At 36.0% G+C, this 19,044-nt stretch overlaps 2 protein-coding genes across 5 annotated transcripts; one reads left to right on the top strand and one right to left on the bottom strand.

Moving 5' to 3' along the window:
• The first annotated feature begins 508 nt into the window (after positions 1 to 508).
• On the top strand, positions 509 to 7,272 carry LOC137708528 (cyclin-dependent kinase inhibitor 6). 4 transcript variants are annotated; one of them, XM_088686393.1, is made up of 5 exons: positions 509 to 913; positions 1,025 to 1,080; positions 1,324 to 1,491; positions 1,605 to 1,712; positions 6,223 to 7,272. In XM_088686393.1, exons 1-4 carry the CDS (start codon positions 605 to 607, stop codon positions 1,672 to 1,674), a joined length of 603 nt encoding a protein of 200 aa, XP_088542519.1. In that variant the 5' UTR covers positions 509 to 604; the 3' UTR covers positions 1,675 to 1,712; positions 6,223 to 7,272. The 4 variants fall into 4 exon arrangements, with proteins under 4 accessions (XP_088542519.1, XP_088542518.1, XP_088542517.1 ...); XM_088686392.1 differs by lacking the exon at positions 6,223 to 7,272 and adding an exon at positions 1,827 to 1,955; XM_088686394.1 differs by having other exon boundaries at positions 510 to 913; positions 1,327 to 1,491.
• A 7,037-nt stretch (positions 7,273 to 14,309) lies between these two features.
• Positions 14,310 to 18,546, bottom strand: LOC137719186 (putative membrane protein At3g27390). Its single transcript, XM_068458405.2, has 9 exons — positions 17,975 to 18,546; positions 17,726 to 17,834; positions 17,410 to 17,605; positions 17,160 to 17,293; positions 16,534 to 16,822; positions 16,337 to 16,443; positions 16,047 to 16,221; positions 15,090 to 15,541; positions 14,310 to 14,638 (listed from the first exon to the last, which is right to left on the bottom strand). Exons 1-9 carry the CDS (start codon positions 18,099 to 18,101, stop codon positions 14,470 to 14,472), a joined length of 1,758 nt encoding a protein of 585 aa, XP_068314506.2. The 5' UTR covers positions 18,102 to 18,546; the 3' UTR covers positions 14,310 to 14,469.
• Between the last annotated feature and the right edge of the window lie 498 nt (positions 18,547 to 19,044).

The following is a 19,044-nucleotide window of genomic DNA, read 5'->3' as shown; positions in this document are numbered from 1 at the left end:
CGGAACAAGTAAAACAAACTAGTTGATGATAGCACAGATGATTCCAAATAAACGTGAGGGCATATAAGTAATTCAGCTCTTTCTAACTGCCCGTAATTCAGTGAATCCCGTTCTACTTCCACAACCGTACAGCCTCCAGACCTGAACCCTCGTGCAGGCAATCATTTAACATAAATTTTTTAATGTATCGAAAATACGATTTAATACATTTTTATAATAGAAGTATTTAAATACTTAAAAAAACAATTTTAATAGTTTGTATTATGATATTTAATATACTAAATCATATTTTGGATACATTGCAAAATCTCTTATCATTTAATTGTTCCTGTTATCTTCAACGTGCATCCCATCCACGTGGCAGCAAGCAATTCGAGGAATGTTCGGCGCGGCCCAGATCTATGTAACGGCGCCGTCAAAATGCCCGTTTTCAGATTCCCCGTCACTGTTAACGGAGTCTGGACCACGTTTGGCCAACCCGTACTTATAAACCAAATCAATCACAGCCGTCCAACGGACTCATCATCACCACCATCATTATCATCGTCATCGCGCTCTCCCTCTCCTCTCTCTCTCTAGAAACGAGGTCCAGAGAGAGACAACGATGAGGAAGCAACAGCACGAAGATCTTGCAGAAGAGGAATTTACGACGATGGAGGTGACTCGAGCTGCCACGTCAGAGACGGCGGCGAGAAAGAGGAAGGCCGGCAGCGCGGACGGAGAATCAGTCGAATTGCCGTCGTCGTATGATGTGGCTCAGCACAAGAAGAGGCCGAGAAGACCCGTCGTCGTGGTTAGCAGCGCGCCGAAAATCAAGACGGAGGCAGAGAGCGTACGGACTTCCAACGACGACGTTTGGACGTCGGATCACGCGGAGAGCTCCTGCTGCTCGAGTAACGGCTCGAGCGAGCTGGTAAATTCAAAATTAATTAGTGAAATAAATTCAATTCTCTTGTAACTCTTTGAATTTTTCAGTTTCGTCGCGCTTTAATTAACTGGAATTTTAATTAATTATTTTTTGCAGGAGGATGACAGTGACCAGGTCGAATCGTGGACGTATAATTCCAGCAGAGACGAAAGGTTTTATTCGCACACACACACATATATAAATATGCATATAATATTACAATTCGTCGAACATTTATTACCGTATTTTTTGCATCCTATCTTAAATTTCAAAATTCAAAAGTTTAATTTTGTTTCAAAATTCGAATTTGTTTCACTCACGTAGGTGAAGTGTATTTAAATTTGCACACTCTGTCTAAATTATTTGTTTCTCAATTCACTTCTCTCGCTTTTGCGTGCGTTTTTTTGCTTTCGCGGCAGGAGAAAGATGACGGCGCCGACGAGCGAAGTTGGAGCAGAAGCAGATTCGACGGCGAGGCTTAAAGAGGAGTCTCAACGACGATCACCGGCGGTAGTGAACGCGTCGGAGCTCGAAGAATTCTTCGCTGCCGTGGAAAAGGAAAGCCAGCAAAAATTTAACGAGAAGTAAGTCAACTCATTTTATAAAAAAAAAAAAAAAAATTTATAGCTCGTTCGAATTTAGGTTTTACGTTCTCATTGTCCGAGCATGAAATTCTAAATTGGTGACAATTTTTCAGGTACAATTTTGATGTTTCTAAGGACGAACCGCTCGAAGGACGTTACGAGTGGGTTCGATTAAAGCCATGAAACACGAGCGAGCGGTCGAAAGGAATCGAAAAAGATCGGTAATTCTCATGCATAATCTGTTGCTATTATTATTATTATTTTTAATTAGGTTCTACTAATTACGTTCAGTTCTTCGCTAGTTTTATTGTTTTTCTTCTTTTAATCATGTACAGCTAAGCTTAGCACTGTAAGTTAGTTTAGAAGAAGAAGCAGTTTGTTTTGTTTTTGTGTACGATCTGAAGTCTAGAAGAGGACAAACGACTGTTGGAATAACAAAAGCTTCTAGAATTCTGATCTCCCTATCTAGACTCCTACTCTTCATTCTTTTGCAGTACTCTTCTATCTCGTAATTATGTTTCAGTATAGAAAAATTATTGTGTGATACTGAATCATAGCCACGTGGTAAGTGAAAAACCAGTCCCCATATTGTCTAGTATTACAATAGTAGCTAATATTGTTATATCCCGTAATTAATTGTGTTTTAGTACGATCATACTAACTCAATACTACAACAGTATTTGTTATATCACGAATATGTGTTCCAGGATGATAATAATAACTTTCCAGACCTGTAGTGTTCCAATAATACATGCAAATGCAGTCAATAATTTCGTGCATTTTAGCGTTTTTTATTACTGTTTGAGTAAAGTTAAGTAGATCATATATTTATACCACATTGGTATGCCATCACATGTTGTAAGTAATGCATACAATCAACATCTAATCAAATAAATTCATTAATCAACATGACATGTACATATCATTTACCACATCACATGGTAGACACATGTGGTACAAAAATGTGAACTTTCTAGCATTTTTCTTCTTGTAAAGGAAATAAAAATTCTCTAAATTAAGGGTTAGTTTGGTATTGTTGTGCTTTAAAGAAAAATGTTTATGTTGTGTTGTGAGAATAAACCGCTGTAAAATAAAGTTGTTGAGTGTTTGACAAACCTTTATTTATTTATTTATTTTGTAAAAGTGCTTTTAACAAAAAAAAAAAACAATATGGGAGTGTTTGGTAAACTTTTATATAAATTGATGTGAATATGTTAAATGATTAAAAAAATATGTTTTTAATATAATATAATAATTATCAGAGGCAATAACTTATTACTATTAATATAATATAATAATAGAAGGTAAAGATTGTAACTTTGCAAAATATGTTATTTGTAAATTTCATTAAATAAGCACTTATTACTATTATTTGAAAATAAAAACACTTTTTTTGGATCATACTTCCACTTTTCTACGGTTATTAGCAACAATTTAAAAAAAAAAAATCACTTTTTTTGGTTCTAATTTTTTTAATAAACTTTTTTTTAAAAAGTATCAGAATCCCAAGCCGACCTAAAAATAATTTGTTTTTGATGTTTTCCTAATTTTCTGGGAATTTGGAAGTCTCCTCTTGGTCGAGTTGTCATCATAGTTGATGATGATTAGTGTAGCCTGTAATATCCGGCCACGTGTTCGAAGTCCGGAAAGTTATCTTATCCCCTCCATCAATCATCACCGAGCATTGTCCCATCTGCACAGAAATTTTTAATTGTGACGGGAACACGGATGATATACTATATGTTTTTATGCAAGTGGTTGAAAATTTTAATTTTTAAGTTATTAACCTTTTAACACACATAACTCATCATTTATATAGAGACACGTAATGTATCACTTCGTGTGATGATCACACTGAAAAAACTCTCACATCTGCGTGGCCAAATCTTTTTTTTACAAATCCCGAGTAAAAAAAAAAACAAATGAAAATGCATGAAATCGGAAAGAGATAATATTTACTATTACTAGCTATCATTATAGGAACCAGGATCATCGCTTGATCCATTCCTTAGAGATCCTAGGGATCACGCAATCGTGTTCGTTTATCGTATATCGTGCGGTCAGTTTTTGTTAGCTACTATTTATATTTGAATTTTAAATTTTAAATTTTAAATGATTTATGACCGCACGATATACGATGAACGAATACAATTACGTGATCCTTAGGATCCTTAGAGAATGGATCCGGCGAGGATCCTGGTTCTCATTATAGCTCCATGTTGTACGGAGATCGCAAACTGATTTGGGTAAAAGTAAAAAAGAGGCAACTAAAAAATAAGACAAATTCACTCCATTCACTTGAGTTTCTTCTGCTACTCTCTACTTGTTTATACGTGTACTACAAAACAGTTAAAGAGACACAGAAGGCAAAATATGAAAGGTCGGTAGAGAGAAGTGATCAGAGGCTTTTAATTTAACTCATGCTTCGTCTGTACTTTCAAGGGGAAGGTATATTTTTTGTTCGAGATTTCGTAGTCCAGTGAGCAGTCTATTCATGTCCATATTGTTTCAATTCAATCACAATTACGGTTTGACAGATGTTTGATTTTACTGCATAGGTAATTAGAAGCTTAACTATTTAATATAAGTTGTTAAGGAGAACGCGATGTGATACGAGGATATTTTTGCTAACCATCCTTAAGTTGGTGATACTCATCACGTCCTTATTTATCACCTTTATATGAATTTAAATTTTGAAATTTGTGTAGTGTATAGTCGTAAATTTTAAAACATAAACTCATCCAACGGTAATAAGTAGGATGCTGAATATTACCATCACTTGAGAGTGGTGTGCAAAAAAGCACCCATCTGATACCATGTCAAGATTTTAGAATCTGCTTAATTATGCTGATATTGTCTCAACTTAACCACTTACATAGTTCAACATCTGATGAATTTTATCACGAAAAGATTCCAACATGGGATTAAATTGTTCAACATTTTTTTACTGCATGTGTCTTGATCATTTATGATATTTTGGAAATTTGTTGCACGGTAGAGTGAACAAGAAAATAAAAAGACAAAAGAGGAGGGTGTTAAGAAGATTCTGATTCTCTTGACTGTTATAAGTTTACACTAAAATACAAGAAATTATTTTCATCAACCGTTGATATTTCTTGATATCTCAAGCATCTACAACCTTTTAACTGATTAAAAGTTCCTAGCTACTTCAAGGATCGATTAGCAATGTTTATATTTGTTTAGTTACTAATTAAAAAAGTTTGGGGGTTATAGAGGTAGATTGTCAAAAGAGAGACATAGAGAGGAGTAGATTTTTGAAAGTTATAGAGATCTTACTTAAAATTAAAAGTGTGAAACGTGCGGATAGGAAGGTGTAAGACTTTTATTGGGCTTACATCTATTTAGGAGTTCTAATTGATTAAGAACACAAGATAGGAAGAAATATTTAGTTATCCCGGATTACTTGGTGGTCAAGTAAACTTATAATGATTGGGAATATTTTTCCTATTAGGTCATGGATTCTAGAGAGGTGCTAAAGATATGTATTAGGGATTTCTTTATGGGCAAGAAACCTAATATACTCACCTATAAATATAAGGCTTAGGTCCCCACTCTTGTACACACATTCTAGAACAAAACCCTACCCTATATAGGAGTGCATAAGGCATGTACTAGGAGCGGAAGATCTTTACTTGCTGCTGTGTTAGTGTTTCATCACTAAGCTTGGATTCAATGGCTTTTCAAGGTTAGTACTTTTAGTATGTATATTAAAGTTAACTTACATGTGGCATCAGAGAGTAGGTTATATGCATCTAGAAGTCTAAAACCAAGATTATATTTATAAAGAAACTGAGAAGCAAAATTGTTGTTCAAATCATGTATGGCGCATGTAATCCATATTCTGTCTTATACTTTGTTTATACTACATGTTGTTTACAAGACTTGAAGCATATCAAGGTTGCCGTGACACACCCTGACCAAAATCAAGGCGTGATGGGCGTCACGCCTTGATTTTGGTTGGGGTGTGTCATGCCGTGACATTAATTTGATGTAGAATTGATTATTCAAGGCATGAAAGTAATTTCTATATATATATATATATATATATATATATATATATATATATATATGTATGTATATGAATCTGTAGCATGTAGTATAGCATCTGTTTATATATATATATATATATATATATATATATATGTATATGGTTCTGTGTATATATTATTTCAAATAGCATTACAGCATGTTAGATTGCAGCACATAATTGAATCACGAACTCGATTAGGGTTTTCCAAAACAACTTAGCTTGTTCTTCCCCTTTTACATAAAACATAACATGTTAAAATTCCGCTGCAAGTATTAAAAGACCCATAAAGATGTCAAGATTGAAGAGATATCCTATTTTATTGTCTAGCACACAGCCATTCAATAGAGTAGCCAGCCATCCTTTCAATCCCAGATTATAATGACAAATTTGTATTATAGACACTACCAGTTAGGGTTTTCAGGCTACAGATGTGAACTTTTAATTGGACGTCATCTATAATAGAACAAGGTATTATATTAACTTATACGAATTTCGGCTCTTTTTAGTCTACAGATGTGAAGGGTTTTGATAACAATTTTTTCGTGTTAAGTTCATATAGTAGCCTTGTGAAAGTATTAAAGGCATGTTGATAATCTGTCCGCAGATGTTTATCAATTATGTATAAAGTTTTGGGGTTAAAGATTAATAAAGTTGCATATTCCATGTTTCTCTTTCTGTAGTGAACCCGTCTGCCATCAATTCCATTGAACCTTTGTCTGGTAACAACTTTGACAAGTGGAAAAGAGATTTAGAGATTGTCCTAGGTCTATGGGACATCAACTTAGCCCTAAAAAAAAGAGAAACCATCTACACTAACTAACACCAGCATAACAGAAACTCAAATTCGAGAAGTGGGAGAACTCGAATACTCTGTGCTTGCTGATCATGGAGAAGACCATCACTAAAGCTATTTTTGGTGGAATACCAGCCTCTGAGAATGCCAAGGAATTTCTGGAATCTGTGTTCATGGAATCCGAGAAAGCTGAGACTAGAAACCTGATGAGTAAGCGCACAACTATGAAATCTGATGGAGTTTGAGGTATAAGGGAGTATATTTTAAGTATGGTAGACATTGCAACCAAGCTGAACAGTCTTAAAATTCCCATAGCTAATCTGTACGTAGTTCATTTGGTCCTTAACTCCCTTCTTTTCAAATATGATCAACTCAAGATCATCTACAATGCTTTGAAGGACAAATGGAGTGTGAATGAACTGATTTCTGTATGTGTTCAAGAAGAAGAAAAGTTCAAGGAAGAAAAGGAGACTCACTGTGTGCATCTCACCATTAATGCTCAGAAGCACCGTCCCTTCAAAGGAAGCTTTCATACTGCCAATAAAGAAGTTGCAAAGCCTAATCCTTCCCCTAAGACGCCTGGTCTTGGTGTCAATCAAACCAATAATCCTGGTTGTTACTTTTGTAACAAATTAGGTCATATAAGGAGAAATTGCAATAGATATAAGCGTTGGGCAGAGAAAAAGGCTGCTAAAGGACTTCATAAGCCAGAAAACACCAAATAAAAACCAAGTTCAAGTCGTTGTAGGGAATGGCAAGAGAGTTCGAGTCCATGCAATAGGCACCGTTAGGCTTTATCTATATTATGGATTTGTTTAGAGTTAAATGACGTTGTTTATGTACCTTCCATGAGAAGGAATTTGATTTCTATTTCCAAACTTGTCAAATCGAAGTTTAAGGTTGATATGCATGATTTTGGTTTTGATTTGTTCTTAAATTCTATTCGTGTTGGGAATGGTTTGTTAGTTGATGAAATGTTTCAATTGACTCATGGAAAAGAAAAATTAGCTCTTAATGTTGAAACCATAGGTCAAAAACGTCCTCTCATCCGAGATAGTTCATCAAGGTTATGGCACAAACGTCTAGGTCACATATTTAGAGAAAGAATGCAATGCCTAGTCAAGGAGGAAATCCTTCCTCCATTAGACTTTACAAATTATGGTGATTGCATCGAGTGCATTAAAGGAAAGATGACTAACTCAAGGAAATTAGGGTCAACTAGGAGTTCTCATCTCTTAGAAATCATCCACACCAATATATGTGGTCCTTTTCCAATCGAAACTCTAGAGGGTCATAGGTACTTCATCACTTTCATTGATGATTACTCAAGGTTATGTTATCTTTACCTTATCCCAACTAAATCTAGTGCATTTGAGGTTTTCAAAGTCTTTAAAACTGAAGTAGAAAGCCAACTTGACCTAAAAATTAAAGTGGTTTGATCCGATAAAGGAGGAGAATATTATGGCAAGTATGATGAGCAAGGAAGGCATCATGCACCCTTTGCACGTTATTTGCAAGATTGTGGGATAGTTGCTTAGTACACAAACCCCTGGGACCCCAGAAGAAAATGGAGTAGCTAAACGAAGAAATAGAACTTTGAAAGATATGTGAGAAGCATGATTTGTAACACTAATCTCACAAGATTTCTGGGGGGATATGCGATTAAGATTGCCAACTACATCTTTAATAGAGTTCCTAGCAAGTCAGTTCCCTAAACACCTTTTGAGTTATGGAATAAAAGAAAACCAAGCCTCAATCACTTACACGTATGGGGAAACAAAGCTGAAGCCCGAGTTTACAATCCAGAGTTAGCTAAATTGGATCCCAAAACAATAAGTTGTTTCTTCATTGGCTATGCAGAAAGATTGAAAGGTTTTTTTTTTTATAGCCCTAATCACACTACCAAAATTGTAGAGACTGGAAAAGCCAAGTTCATTGAGTATGATGATGTTGTTGAAGGAGTGAACAAGGACTTTATTTTTTGAAGAAGAATGAGAGATTAGGACTGAACCAATTAATCCCACCATTCTTGAACCAATTGTCACCATTCCTTTACTTCGACCTCTACCACAAGCTGAGCACGTTGTTAAGCTAATAAATCAAGAAAATGTACAAGATGAAGCACCACATGTGGAAGAGAATGTTGAACTCGGTGGCACGGCACAACATGAGACACAAGAATTTAGGAGATCTCAGAGAGAATGAAGGCCAAATGCACTACCAGATTTTGTTTACATGAGTGAGATGGACTATAATGTTTCAAAATATGAAGACTCTTTAACATACAAAGAGGCTATCACTGGTGTAGAGTCTGAAAAGTGGATTGAAGCTGTGCAAAGTGAGTTAGAGTCCATGGAAAACAACAAAATGTGGGAGCTAGTTGAACCACATCAAGGAGTTAAACTTTTTGGATGCAAGCGGGTATTTAAAACTAAGAAGAATCCTAAAGGCAACATCGAGAGACATAAGGCAAGATTGGTAGCTAAAGGTTTCACACAACAAGAAGGTGTAAACTACACCAAGACCTTTTCTCCAGTTTTGACAAAAGATGCATTTAGAATCATCATGGCCTTGATAGCACATTTTGATCTATATATGCATCAAATGGACGTTAAAAATGCGTTCTTCAATGGCGATTTGGATGAAGAAATATTCATGAGGCAACCTGAGGGTTTTGTGGAGGAAGGAAAAGAACACTTGGTGTGTAAGTTGAAGAGGTCAATCTATGGGTTAAGACAAGCTTCGAGGCAATGGTATTTGAAATGTGATAAGATTGTCACTTCATATGGTCTCAAGGAAAATAAAATTGATGCATGCATATATGTTAAATTTTGTGGGAGCAAGTTTATTTTTCTTGTTCTATATGTTGATGACATACTACTTTCCAATAGTGATAAAGATTTGTTGCATGACACCAAAGAGTTCTTGTCCAAGAATTTTGAGATGAATGACCTTGGAGAGGCTTCTTATGTTTTGGGCATTGAAATTCACCAAGATAGAAGTCGTGGTTTGTTAGGTCTCTCACAAAAGGCCTATATTGAGAAAGTATTGAAGAGATTTAACATGTTGACAAGCAACAGTGCTGAAGTTCCAATCTCCAAGGGTGATAAATTGAGTAACAAAGATTATCCGAAGAATGGCACAGAAATAGAGGAGATGAAGAACAAGCCTTATGCTTCAGTGGTTGGAAGCATTATGTACGCTCAAGTATGTACTTACCCAGACTTAGCATTTTCTGTTAGTGTTCTAGGTAGGTACCAATCTAATCCAGGAATGGCACACTGGAAAGCTACAAAGAAGGTTATGCGTTATTTACAAAGAACCAAAGATCACATGCTCATATTCAAGAAGACTGACAAGTTAGAATTGGTAGGTTATCCCGATTCTGATTTTGCTGGATGTCATGACGACTTAATGTCAACTTCCAGTTTTGTGTTTATGTTTGGAGGTGGTGCAATAGCCTAGAAAAAGTGTCAAACAGAAAACTATGGTTGTCTCGACAATGCATGCCGAGTTCATGGCATGTTTTGAAGCAACGATGCATGGCATTTGGTTGAGGAACTTTGTGTTAGGTTTGCAAGTTGTCGATAATATATCAAGACCTATTCAATTGTATTGTGACAACAAGAGCTTTTTTTTTTTCGCAAAAACAACAAGAGATCTTCAGGACTCAAGCATGTTGACATAAAGTTCTTGAAGGTTAGAGAGAAGGTGCGAGAAGGAGTCACTACGGTTGATCATATCAATATCGTGGACATAATTGCAGACCCATTGAACAAAGCTATCACTAATGTAGATTTTCTAAAACATGTCACAAGCATAGGAGTTCTATAAAGTTTCGAAGATATCTTAATGTAGTGGGAGCTCGAGTTGTTCTTGTTTGCTAGTTATCTTTTTTAGTTTTGAAAATTTTCTTTTGGTTGAGGTTTCATGGATATGCATTAAAGAATGATATGCTTTGTTTCTACATACTTATATCATTCCAGTAAGCTAATTTGCTATATATCAAGATTGTTCTTTTGACATAAGGGCTTATTTTAAGCATTAAGGAATGTCACTTTGTGATCGTAAAGAGGACCATATATGTGTCAAGTGTGATATCCACCATTAAGCTCACTGACCATATATATGTGTTTGTCCATGACTTGTTGGTACTTTATGTGAATATTGTTGCTTGTATGTGATTATGGAGGTATGTATTCGCTCTATTGAATATCATGGTCTATAGTTCTACAAGCTAATGATATTTGACACTGAGTTTGAAAACATATTGTTATCAAATGATCTTCCAAAGTTGCGCGCATAAGGAAATTGATTCTTGATCCTAAAGAAAACTTTTGAATAGATGTCTCGCCCAAGTGGGAGAATGTAAGACTTTTATTGGGCTTACATCTATTTAGGAGTCCTAATTGATTAAGAATAAAAGATAGGAAGAAATATTTGGTTATCCCAGATTACTTGGTGGTCAAGTAAACTTATTATGATTGGGAATATCTTTCCTATTAGGTCATGGATTCTAGAGGTGCTAAAGATATGTATTAGGGATTTCTTTATGGGTAAGAAACCTAATATACGCACCTATAAATATAAGGCTTAGGTCCCCACTCTTGTACACACATTCTAGAACAAAACCCGACCCCATATAGAAGTGCATAAGGTGTGTACTAGGAGCGGAAGATCTTTGCTTGCTGCTGTGTTTTTGTTTCATCACTAAGCTTGGATTCAATGGCTTCTCAATGTTAGTACTTTTAGTATGTATATTAAAGTTAACTTACAGAAGGTGAAAACTGATTATGGATTCGAATATATGACGCGGCATGACAAAGAGAGTGTATCAAACGATAACCTCATTGCATAAGCAACTAGCCTCTTAGCCCTTGGTTTATGAGAGTAAAAATAAGAAACGAATTTATGAAGAAAAAAAAAAGTCAAAAATTTTGGCATAAAAGACCAGGCATCCCAACGAAATCATGAAATGGTCTTGAGTCACTGTTCTCTTCAAAATAACGGGTCAATGGCCTAAATGGACACCGAAGCCCATTTGCACAACTTATATTTTGCTAATCATAGTTGCACATCAATTTGATCTTTGATCCATTATTTCATCAATCAATGTGATTATGAATTAAACTGTTATAAAGCGAGTGAATTGGCATGCCCAACGCCCACAGAAGAACCTTAGGCATGCTTGTATGTGCTTCAACACATTCCATTTCAAAGAAAGATTTTTTTGCGATACATACATATTTTACATGGTTGGAGATTTAATCGTAATGAGCACGCCATAAAAATGTGGTACCGGAAATAAAACTTCCACTTACAAGTAAAGAGCTCTACTACTAGACCATTGTACTAATAAATAATATTTGTAACCGAATAAAATTATAGAAAATATTTCAAAAGAAGCCAATTCTACTTGCCACACCAGTGTAGATCACAAAATACAAGGTAGAATTTGCCTCTCTAGTTAACCCAAAAAAAAAAAAAAAAAAAAAAAAAGAAGAAACCGAGAAAAACCCTTAATCTGCAGGATAATTCTTTTTCTAGATGGGCCTTGTTTGTTGAGATTCTTCTCAATTCTCATTAGAGTTTCGATGAGTTGGTTGTGATGGATCCTGGGTGACCAAAAGAAAATGAATTTGACTATGGGCCTAGTTTTCCATTAATGGGCTTAAGATTTTAGGGCTTTTGTGAAAATGTAATACCTATTAATTGTTGCAATACATTATGACTAGTTTGATAACAAATTCGTTTCTTTTTTGTTATTTTTTTATTGTTAGATATAAAGAAGTTAGACCTCGTTTGACAACTTGGATTGTACTGACTATTTCTGTTGGATAGGAGAAATAGTCATCAGATAGTACTAACTAAATTAGTTGAACGTTTGGTGTAGTATTGAACTAATGACTGTATTATTTATATTGTGTTTGGCACTTAACCGAATAAGAAAAGGAAGAAGAAAAAAAATTGACAAATCTTTGTTTGTTTGTTGAACTTTTCTCATATTTATACCTATTGAAAATTTGAAAACCACACAAATTTTCAAATAACAAAGAAAAATAGTAAATTCCATGCATCAAATTCAAAATATTTTCCAATAAACTGAGCTGTAAAAAAGGCCAAATTCTAGCAGTTGACTACGTGCAATGTCGGTGGAGGAGTGGAAATCTTGCAAGGAGGTGGAGGAGAGGGAGGAGGTCTTGGCCAGAGAGGGATTGAGATCCAAGACGAAGCGCTGTTGAGTCTGAGGTGGAGAAAAATGAGGCAGAACTGCTACTAGGGAATGGGACAAAGTCTTGGGGAAGTGGAGTCGGTTAGGAGAGTAGGAGAGAGTCATGTTGCACAAAGAACCGCCATAGCGAGAAGCAGAGAAAGAATGCTCAAATGCATCGTTGGGGGTGGTCACAAACGGAGGGTTGTAGGGGTCGGAGATGTAGCAACGGAGAAGAAGGAGGGAGATCCTATGATAGCTAGAAGAAGATGCAGGGAGAGAAGACTATTGTTCTGGGTGGTTAGATGGAACCTGGTGGTGGTGGTGGTTCATGGTGGCCAACGGAGGAATTGGGTTTTGGGATTTGTGGGAATGAGGGGGAAGAACAGAGAAAGGGGAAACGAATAATAAGAACAGAGGGAGGGGACCCTGGGAAGAAGAAGAAAATTGAGAAAATGAATTGGGATTCAAACGAAGAAAAAGAAAGCATGAGAAGACTAACCTAGAGCAGAGAGAGCGGCTGCGTCTGGAGAGGAAGGAGAGAGCGCCCGACTAAATTGTACCGTGGTTTTGGAGAAGATAAACAAGCGGGTCTTTATCATATAAAGTAGGTGGGCCAGATTGTTTAATCCGGTGGCTATTTAATACAAACGGACACTATACACCGTACTCCGTATTATTAGTACTATCCGGTGTGAGGCCTTATATGCACTAAAAGAGGAATGAATAAGTTTGACAAAAAAAAAATGAGGAGGGATGAAGAAGAGTGGTTTGAGACAGGGAGAGAAATAAGAAAGAATAAACTAAAACAAAATTTTAAAAGTGAAAATAACTTAAAATAGTTTTTTGTTTTGATTTTCATTTTATGTTCTTTTCTTGTACTTTTCTGCTGCACTTCTCCCACCATTCTTTATCCACTCTTTTTCACGCCTCATTTTTCCTATGTATTTCATTCTATCATTAACTTAAAAAGTAAAAGGTAAGAACAAAAAAATGAAATGGTTATCAAATAAGTCCTTAGTGTTAAAATAATATTCAAATTAAGGTTAAGGAGTCATTCCTCTCTTTAAAAACAAAACTTAGTTTAACATATATGCATACAGTTCTCCTTTTATTATTCTTGTAAGTTACTTTAGTATATATGTTGGTCCGACGGTCTCTGATATGCAGCTAAGGAAGAAAGAATAAACTTTATTAAGTTGATTTTGTGTAAAAAGGAGGTTATTTTTAATCATGTAAATTATGTTAGCATTTCATATCCCCCGATCTCCATATGTTGCTGCTAAAATGTGACCTTTTGCATAAATAGATAGCACACAATGCATAACATTTTACTATTTTCTAAAATTGTGGTCCTACACTAAACTTACCATGCAGTAAGCTTTCATGTCCTTGTTGCTTCACCTTGTTGGTCATATCCTAGCTATATGATATAGCTTCTAATCATGGTGTACATGATGTATACAATAGTTTAACATCATACACCAATGTACATGTTGTATCGATACTTGAGCAGCTACAAAGATTCAGATTGTCAAAAACACAACCATGCAAATCCAACTGTATATCATGCTGATGCATTCCATATACCTATGCATTGCAGAATTTTCGTATAACATGACATATTATGTGTTGGATTCACAATGTAGACCATAAATTCAAAGACAACAATCTATTGTAACAATGATTTATATTTATATCGTAGATGTCGACCCTTCCAATCAATTATGAAGCAAAACTCCTCCAGTGTCAGATTGTTTATATGCCAATAAAAATGTAAACTTGGTTTAAATCGTCGCGAGACATTAATAACTTAGCATGTCGGACTAGTGATATGACCAATGATCTAAAATACATGCCCTTGAGAAATTATAATCACAGTCCAATGTCAAGGGGGGGAAATGTAAATAAAACGAAGATAAATTAAGGTTCATCCAGCACAACATCTTCACTGGAGATGGTAGATTTAACAGAACCGGATGCAATTGAAGCCTCCTTCGGCAAGGAATATGCGACTAAAGCCTTGACAACGTGCCGGAATTTCCTTCTGTAAGTGGGAAATTTTGAGACACTTCTCATCATTCCAATCATCCTACAAATACAATCACTACATCAGAACATGAACATACAGAAACTACTTGCAGTAACTTAATGCTAAGTTCAGTTGCTTCCACCAGCCAGACAATAGATGATATGCTTCCGAACAAGAAAACTGATCGATTCTAATTTTCTACGATATTCAGATGCAGTGTAAGCAATGGTACTTATTCCACAGTTCCAAAATTTGTCACTGCCACTTACTAAAAGCAGGTTTCATCCTGGCAGTTTAAATCATCGACTAAGTTGATACGATCTGATTGATAACATGGCAACATGACATTCTGGACTACGAAATAGAGTATTACCCTACACGCACATAAGTTTTGCGCTCTCTATTTGTTAAAGATTGGCGACATTTGAATTTGTTCATTTTTTTCCTCCATGGAATGTGAATAGTTTGCTTATTTTAGTTGGTTCAAAATGGGATAGAAGAAATTTCGTACCTTCTACTAATGCCTTCAATTTGAGCAGCTCTTAGAGCGTCTTGAGGTAGTAAACTTCCGTTATCCCAAGCCACTACGTGTTGTGGATTATTGGTTCCGAAAAGAACCACTTTCTCCAAATATCTAACCTCACCCTCTGACAATTTTATGACCTTAATCTGTTCCTTCAAGACCATTATCGGATTAAAGAACCAGTCCCACAATTTTTCATGCGGTCTATTTAAGTAGTTAATTTCAACGTCATCAAGCAGCAGTAAACCATCTGAATTCGATCTGATGGAGCAGAGAAGAGTCTGCAAGCATGAATAACAAGGCAGACCAACACCGATAATGGATGCTTCGTTGCTGTTCTTTGCTTTCAACCATTCATCGAGGTCAGTTGTGGCTATTACATTATCATCCAACAACTCCTTGCCCCTCAGTTCGCAGGACCTCATCATGTTTTCCCATATCTGTTGCATTTCAAGTACAATAAACTCTCGTCACGAAACAAAACAAGTGAGAGGGCTAATTAACAGAAATTTCGTAAGAAATTTAATCATCATAGCAAAGGAGAACAAATGTTCATGCTTTTAAAAGCTAAAGCTGATTAAAAAAAAAAAAAAAATATCCCCTCTTCCTCCACGCTCTCCACTCGTTTTCCCTTTCCCCTTCCCCCGCCAACCCCTTGGACATTTTGCTACATCCTTAGGAGGGGATAATTGAAGAGTAAGTTTCCGGAACTAGCAGAAGCACTAAGCACTCATTGCCTTGTCATTAACTACAACATTACTACTTCGTATCTCCCATAAAGTTGTAGTACATGGCACAGAAAATTCATCCTAAGGTTGCTTAGCTAGTTCGGTGATATACTTTTCGTGAAAAGGAAATTAAAGCAAAACAAATTCATTTGCAAAAGATACTGAATCGAAGCATTCAGCCTCATAGAAAAACTACCGTGATAACCTAAGGGCATACCTGAACCATTTTCACTTCTTGTATAACGTCTCTAACTGATCTCGAGTCGGCTATACTTGGCATAAGCATTGCAGGTGCTTCCATAGGAGCAGGACTGAGTGTACCTTCAGCCAGCTGATTTCCTCGAACAGAGAACTCGGGTGATTGAGCGACAGCTCTTTTTCGATATTTGGGCCTGGCTACGCATAATGCACTAGTAAAGATTTACAAGAGAAAAATAACAAAATCTAGCTGCAGTAAAACTTAATGAGCTCAAAGAACAATATTTCATAAGCAGGAAAGTCATCAACTTTGGAAAGATTGTTCCCTCTCGAAGATACAGCCAGTCATTTGTGTATTCATCAAATTCAGCCACCATTGCAATCACGTACGCCACACCTTTCCTGAAAGACCTTTCCTTCATTCACAAATGGTTAAAAGATGTATAATTTTACTTATCATGAAAGGCCAAGGAGATTAATATGATTATAGTCGGGTGTAAGCAAACCTGATATACTACAACTGATGCATACAATCCGATTAAAATGCTCGAGAAAACTGCCAATACGATACTCGCAACAACCACAATTGGCCACAGAAGGATTGTCAAACCAGCAATAGGGATGCATGCTATTTCAAGAAATGGACCTTCTCGAGTAATCAGATCATGAATCAGTCGATACCAGCCCTTAAGCAGCATATAGGGACTCTTTACAACAGCAATTGCAGTGTAAACAGGAATCTCCACGATTAGCCCCAACATGCCAACTATAATACATGCCGGAATGTGAATCAACCTACAATATGTCCTCGAAAAAGAATTGAGTTCAGATTAAAACAGCTGTTTTACGCAATGCTATTTCAAATGTTTGTATTTGGCTATTGCTACATAATTTGATCACAGAAGCAAAACAATTCGAGTCACTAATTACAACATGATTACCTTAGAGTTCGATCCAAATGTTTATATTTAGTTTTTGCTACATAATTTGATGACAGAAGCAAAATAATTCAGGTCACTAACTACAACATGATTACCTTATGGTTTGATTAAAATGTCTATACTTGGCTTTTGATACATAATTTGATGACAAAAGCAACATAACTCTGAGTAACTAATTACAACACGATTACCTAAGAGTGCGAACTTCCTCTGCAGCGGGTGATTCGCGCAACTCCTTCAAGTAAAGCGGGTACGATTGGTAACACAGGTCTGCAAAGTCTCTAACTACAGTACAGCTTCCTTTAACAGTCCCCCAAGTTCCATCCTAACAAGTAACGAAGTTGCATGAGTGAAACACAACGAAGAGAGCTAAATTTGACACTAAACCAAACAGAAAAATTGAAGGAAAAAAAAAAAAAAGACCGAATTCAAAAGTTTTACCAGAATACAATGTTTGAATTTCTTGTACTGGTTGTCATGCCTAAAGGCCTCAAAAGTAGAAACCCAGGGAGTTAGGAATCCATATCCCACACCCAACAGAACACTCCCAACTATGCTCAAACCCAGCCATATACCCAGCAGGCCAGGCAAGGCAAACAAAGTTGCAATTTTAAGTGGTACATCAAATCTGTGAATCCTGCAAATTCCCGACATTTATGGGGGAAAAAAAAAGAAAAAAAAAAGAGAGTATTAAATCTCTGAAAAATTAGGAGTTTTACTGAAAATTTTGAAAAGAGGTAGTTTCAAAGATACTAACTTTATGAGAGTGTAGATTGTCCAGACAACATGTGCAGGAAACAAACCTAAAATTATTCCCACATTCCCCAAAATCAGTATTAGTGCAGAAATGGGTCCGACCAGAAGACCTGCAACATATATGATCAAAATCCCAGAAACCAACCATCAAAATTTCCAGTAAATTCAGCAGAAAACATGCAAAATCTGTATATATGTATATGTATATAGGTATATATAGATACACATCCTCAATAGCGAAAGGTGGTACCTTTAAGAGCACCAAGGCAGAGAGCAGAGCCGAATGCAAAAACCAGAGAGAAAATTTTGACGAAGCGTCTGAAAGATTGTGGGGAATCCGCCCCAAAAAACGTCCATAGATTCAGGACCATCGCCATTGGAGAGATTGTCAACCGAAATTCGGACAACCCTTTTCAGGTTTTGTTATGAATTTATGCCCCAGATGAAAGCTTTTGAATTTGAAGCTTTCCATGAAGAAAAAAAGGCACGATTATTATCAGATATTCGTCAGAAAATATTGTATTATATGAACAGTTTACGTGTCCAGAGAGGGAGAAAGGGGAGAGAGAGGGAAAGAGACGTGTGCTGCAAAGAGTCAAAGACGACAGAGAATGAGAACAAATAGTACAATAAAAGCCGCTAGCCAACCAAATCCATTCAACCCAGGATGTTTGGAACCAAAAGGGCACTATATATTCAAACTAAAAGATGAACATTCATTAGAGACAAAGAGTTGTGGAACCAACTAGTTTTTTGTTTTGTTGGTATACTAGCAAACTCCATCCTGTGACGAATGACCATACATATTGCACTCAAGATTCTAAGTTCGATTCTCTCTCTCAACGTTTTTAAGTATAAAGTGTAAAAACGAGAGCAATCATGCAAACTTACCATGCCACAGGATGTAGGCAGATTTTCTATTCTGCAAGTATTTGACGTGACATGGACAATTGACACCATAGCCTCATGCTATTTGTTTGGTACTTTAGGATATGATTTTGAATCCAACGGCTGTTTTTTCAGGTTGCATGATGTTGTGGTGCACCAAGTTGGATTACAAAAAATACATCATTCTTTATGTCACGCCAAAGATAAATAATCGAGTTTAATTTTTTTTTGGTTGACTGTATATACTATTTGGATTTAATATAGCGTGTTGAAATTTTTATTTTTTTAATTCAAGCTTTGACATAATTATGTTGTACTTTATTCCATATTTTATGCATGAAAAGCACAAAGCAAAAGTCCATTTGATTTTGTTTTTCAATATTTTAGGTTTTTGACATAATATGTATTTAAAAAAAAAAGTAAATTGTACTA

The sequence above is a fragment of the Pyrus communis genome, chromosome 15 (assembly GCF_041283825.1).
Source record: "Pyrus communis isolate YQ-2024b chromosome 15, ASM4128382v1, whole genome shotgun sequence".
Classification (NCBI taxonomy): Eukaryota; Viridiplantae; Streptophyta; class Magnoliopsida; order Rosales; family Rosaceae; genus Pyrus; species Pyrus communis.
The sequence above is the reverse complement of the archived record's forward strand: the minus strand, read 5'-3'. Positions and strand labels throughout refer to the sequence as shown.